Source organism: Oratosquilla oratoria, chromosome 41 (genome assembly GCF_046742065.1).
Source record: "Oratosquilla oratoria isolate Oo_2021 chromosome 41, ASM4674206v1, whole genome shotgun sequence".
NCBI lineage: Eukaryota > Metazoa > Arthropoda > Malacostraca > Stomatopoda > Squillidae > Oratosquilla > Oratosquilla oratoria.
The window spans coordinates 16075044-16078211 of NC_134817.1; the positions used below are offsets into that span (position 1 = coordinate 16075044).

The window sequence follows — 3168 nt, forward strand, 5'->3', positions numbered from 1 at the left end:
AAGTTCATTTACAAGATTACTTTTTTCAACTTTCTTTACTTTATTTCTATTTTTGCTTTTCTCTGTCATATTTTTATAAACTCTATGGTTGAGATACATATGCGTGCGTGCGTTTGTATGCATGGCTGTGTGTGCGCATATGCGATTCACCATGGTCTTGGATCACGTGTTGGACTCGTAATCGACAGTTATTTCCCTCCCGGAAGAGAGCTCAGAGCTCATATATGACCGATCTATGGGTAATGTTGTAACCTAACACGCACACACACACCCAACTCCCCGCCCACGAGAATTGGAGTTACGACTCGAAGCGCAGCGATACTGAAATTACTTCAGCCCTGGGTACAGTTCCATGCGCGGTTGTGTTCTTAGATATACGTATGTGTTCGTTTCCTTGTGCACGCGTTCGTTTTGTGTCTATGCATGCATATCTTTATTTTGTGTGCATGTGTACGCGCGTACATTCACTGAATAGAATAATAAAAAGTAATCAAGGACCGTAATCTTTTGTGTCTATGCATGCATATTTTTATTTTGTGTGCATGTGTGCGCGCGTAAATTCGTTGAATAGAGTAATAAAAAGTAACCGAGGAGCGTAATCTTGTGTCAATCTCGGATAAGCTATCCATGTTTTGTTTTGTTTTTCTGAAAGTAATAAAAAAAATTACGGATGAAAACAAAGTTTGTACGATAATTCACTTTGTGTGTACGTTCGTGTGTGCGTGAACCTTTAAACAAAATCTGGTCTTCTTAGTTTCACTGAACAAGTGCGTGACGAGCAGGTGAGGTCTCGTAGGTGCCGAGAAAGCAGAAATACAAGGTACAGTAGATGGGACAGAAATACAAAACAACTCATTAATAGAGTAAAAAGTTACTTCTAATCAGTTACAACATATTTTATGAGCTGATGTCACAGAAATACAACACGGCTTGCCAGCATAGGTCGTAGAACTACGAAACAACCCTCTATATATGGACCTATAGGCCACTTTATAGTGGAGCAGGTTTGACTCCTTTGCTACAGTAACGTTACCTACATTGAATAAGATAATCGAGTTTGAAACTTCAAATAGATTTGCAGAATGAGTAAGTGTAACGAAGTGCATGAAACCGGGCATTTACAAGTTTATGTCTCCTGAGATGTAGTCAAACGGGATCTTTCCGGTTATACGAACTATCGATTTTTTGGGTATTTTTACATTTTTTCAACGTATTTTTTCCGTACAATCCGAAAATAACATTGTTCTTTTGGAGAAATGGATAGATAAAAAGTTATTCAACTTTAAAGTTATTTATTTCCTATGCATTACTGAAGAAATGCAAACTTTGATTTTTCCTTTCTTTTATCAAATGTAAGACATACATTCTTTGATGTTTTCAATCTTTTATCAAATAAAGAACTCTTTTCCTTCAAAAGAATTACTTTACGTCAAAATTACTTATATCTAGCAATATTTGTTCAAAATATTGGTCCTTTTCTATACGTTTCCGCCACACAAACTCGCAGAGATAAGAATCAATCATTTGTCGGTGAATCCCTCCTTGGCGTTTTTTCTTCATTTTCAAGCTATGCCACATACTTTCAACCGCTTGAGTGTTTGCACCTGTTTTAGGTCTACTTGATGTTTTCAATCTTTTATCAAATAAAGAACTCTTTTCCTTCAAAAGAATTACTTTACGTCAAAATTACTTATATCTAGCAATATTTGTTCAAAATATTGGTCCTTTTCTATACGTTTCCGCCACACAAACTCGCAGAGATAAGAATCAATCATTTGTCGGTGAATCCCTCCTTGGCGTTTTTTCTTCATTTTCAAGCTATGCCACATACTTTCAACCGCTTGAGTGTTTGCACCTGTTTTAGGGTCTACAAAATTCTCGGAGTGATTCACAGTGCAGTGTTTATAATTATATCCATCAAGTAGTGATATGCCGTCGTACGCTTTCCAAAGGTCGCTTATTATTGTTGTTCCAGGTCGAATGCTCCTTTTTATGCATTGTGTCAGTGTTTCAGCATTTCTTCTTGGAACAGCATACAAAAAACATTCTTTGGTTTCTCTGCATACTCCACCAAAGACCCATTGCTCTGGTAGCTCTCTTCCTCTGTTGTATTTTCTCTTGCTGAAATGAGTTTCATCAATTTCCACCGTTGTATCAGGTCCGCCAATGACCATTGGGGTTTTCAGCAATGTTTCAGCACATACCTGGAAAGGATAGGTTAGGTTAGTTTAGGTTAGGTTAGGTTAGGTTAGGTTAGGTTAGGTTAGGTTAGGTTAGGTTAGGTTAGGTTAGGTTAGGTTAGGTTAGGTTAGTTTAGTTTAGTTTATTGATATTTACTTACCTCTCTGAGATAATTGTTGAAATCGACTGCTGTATCCTTGTTGATTTCAATCTCATCGTTGCAGTAATTAGAGCTTGTGTAGTCTTTTGCCCATGAATATATGAAAATAATGATTTTTGTCAAAGGTAATTTTGAGCCCTCCAGCCAAGTATTTTTACGAACTGTAACATTTTCCTGACCACAACTTGATTTGTTGCAACGCCATTTAGCGCATCCATTCATTTCTTTTAGTTCCATTTCATGCTTTCTTTGGCATTTTTTGCTCTGTGGTATAATATTCTTCTCTTGAAGGAATTTTGCCGCATCAAGCTCTGTTTTAATATTCTCAAATAGCCACTTTAGATTGTATTTAGTATTCATATTAACCTAAATAACGTGATTTTTGCCCTGAAAGAGAGGAAAAATGAAAGTTAGCATTTCTTCAGTATTACATAGGGAATAAATAACTTTAAAGTTGAATAACTTTTTACCTATTGGTTTCTCCAAAAAAACAATGTCATTTTCGGATTGTACGGAAAAAAATACATTGAAAAAATGTAAAAATACCCAAAAAAACGATAGTTCGTATAACCGAAAAGATCCGTCAAACGAGACCAGGTGTGAGCAGTGTCGTCCTGGCGCCTCTTGTTTGTTGTTAAAGTGCAAAATAATAATTTCCATTGCTTCGAGAATATGATATTGACATTATTCGTGTATATACGACAGCGAATATTTTTAAGATACCTTCTCCAACTTATTATACATATGAGGGTTAAAGCAGTATTGAATGAGTTTCTTTATAACGCTTTATAGGGACGGAGAGCTCTCATCCAAATTTTGCATTGACC

At 36.2% G+C, this 3168-nt stretch overlaps 1 protein-coding gene across 1 annotated transcript; it reads right to left on the reverse strand.

Annotated features, from left to right (window-relative positions):
* Positions 1-1627: 1627 nt before the first annotated feature.
* Positions 1628-2861, reverse strand: LOC143021282 (male abnormal protein mab-31-like). The gene is made up of 2 exons (XM_076178688.1): positions 2342-2861; positions 1628-2204 (listed from the first exon to the last, which is right to left on the reverse strand). The coding sequence occupies exons 1-2, from the start codon at positions 2699-2701 to the stop codon at positions 1671-1673; spliced, it is 894 nt and encodes a 297-aa protein (XP_076034803.1). The 5' UTR covers positions 2702-2861; the 3' UTR covers positions 1628-1670.
* Between the last annotated feature and the right edge of the window lie 307 nt (positions 2862-3168).

Excerpts from the sequence above, each read along its gene's own strand:
- LOC143021282 (XM_076178688.1), bottom strand. The coding sequence starts at position 2,701 with ATGAATACTAAATACAATCTAAAGTGGCTATTTGAGAATATTAAAACA. Across the intron at positions 2,205-2,341 it reads TCAACAATTATCTCAGAGAG|GTATGTGCTGAAACATTGCT; the intron begins GTAAGTAAATAT and ends TATCCTTTCCAG.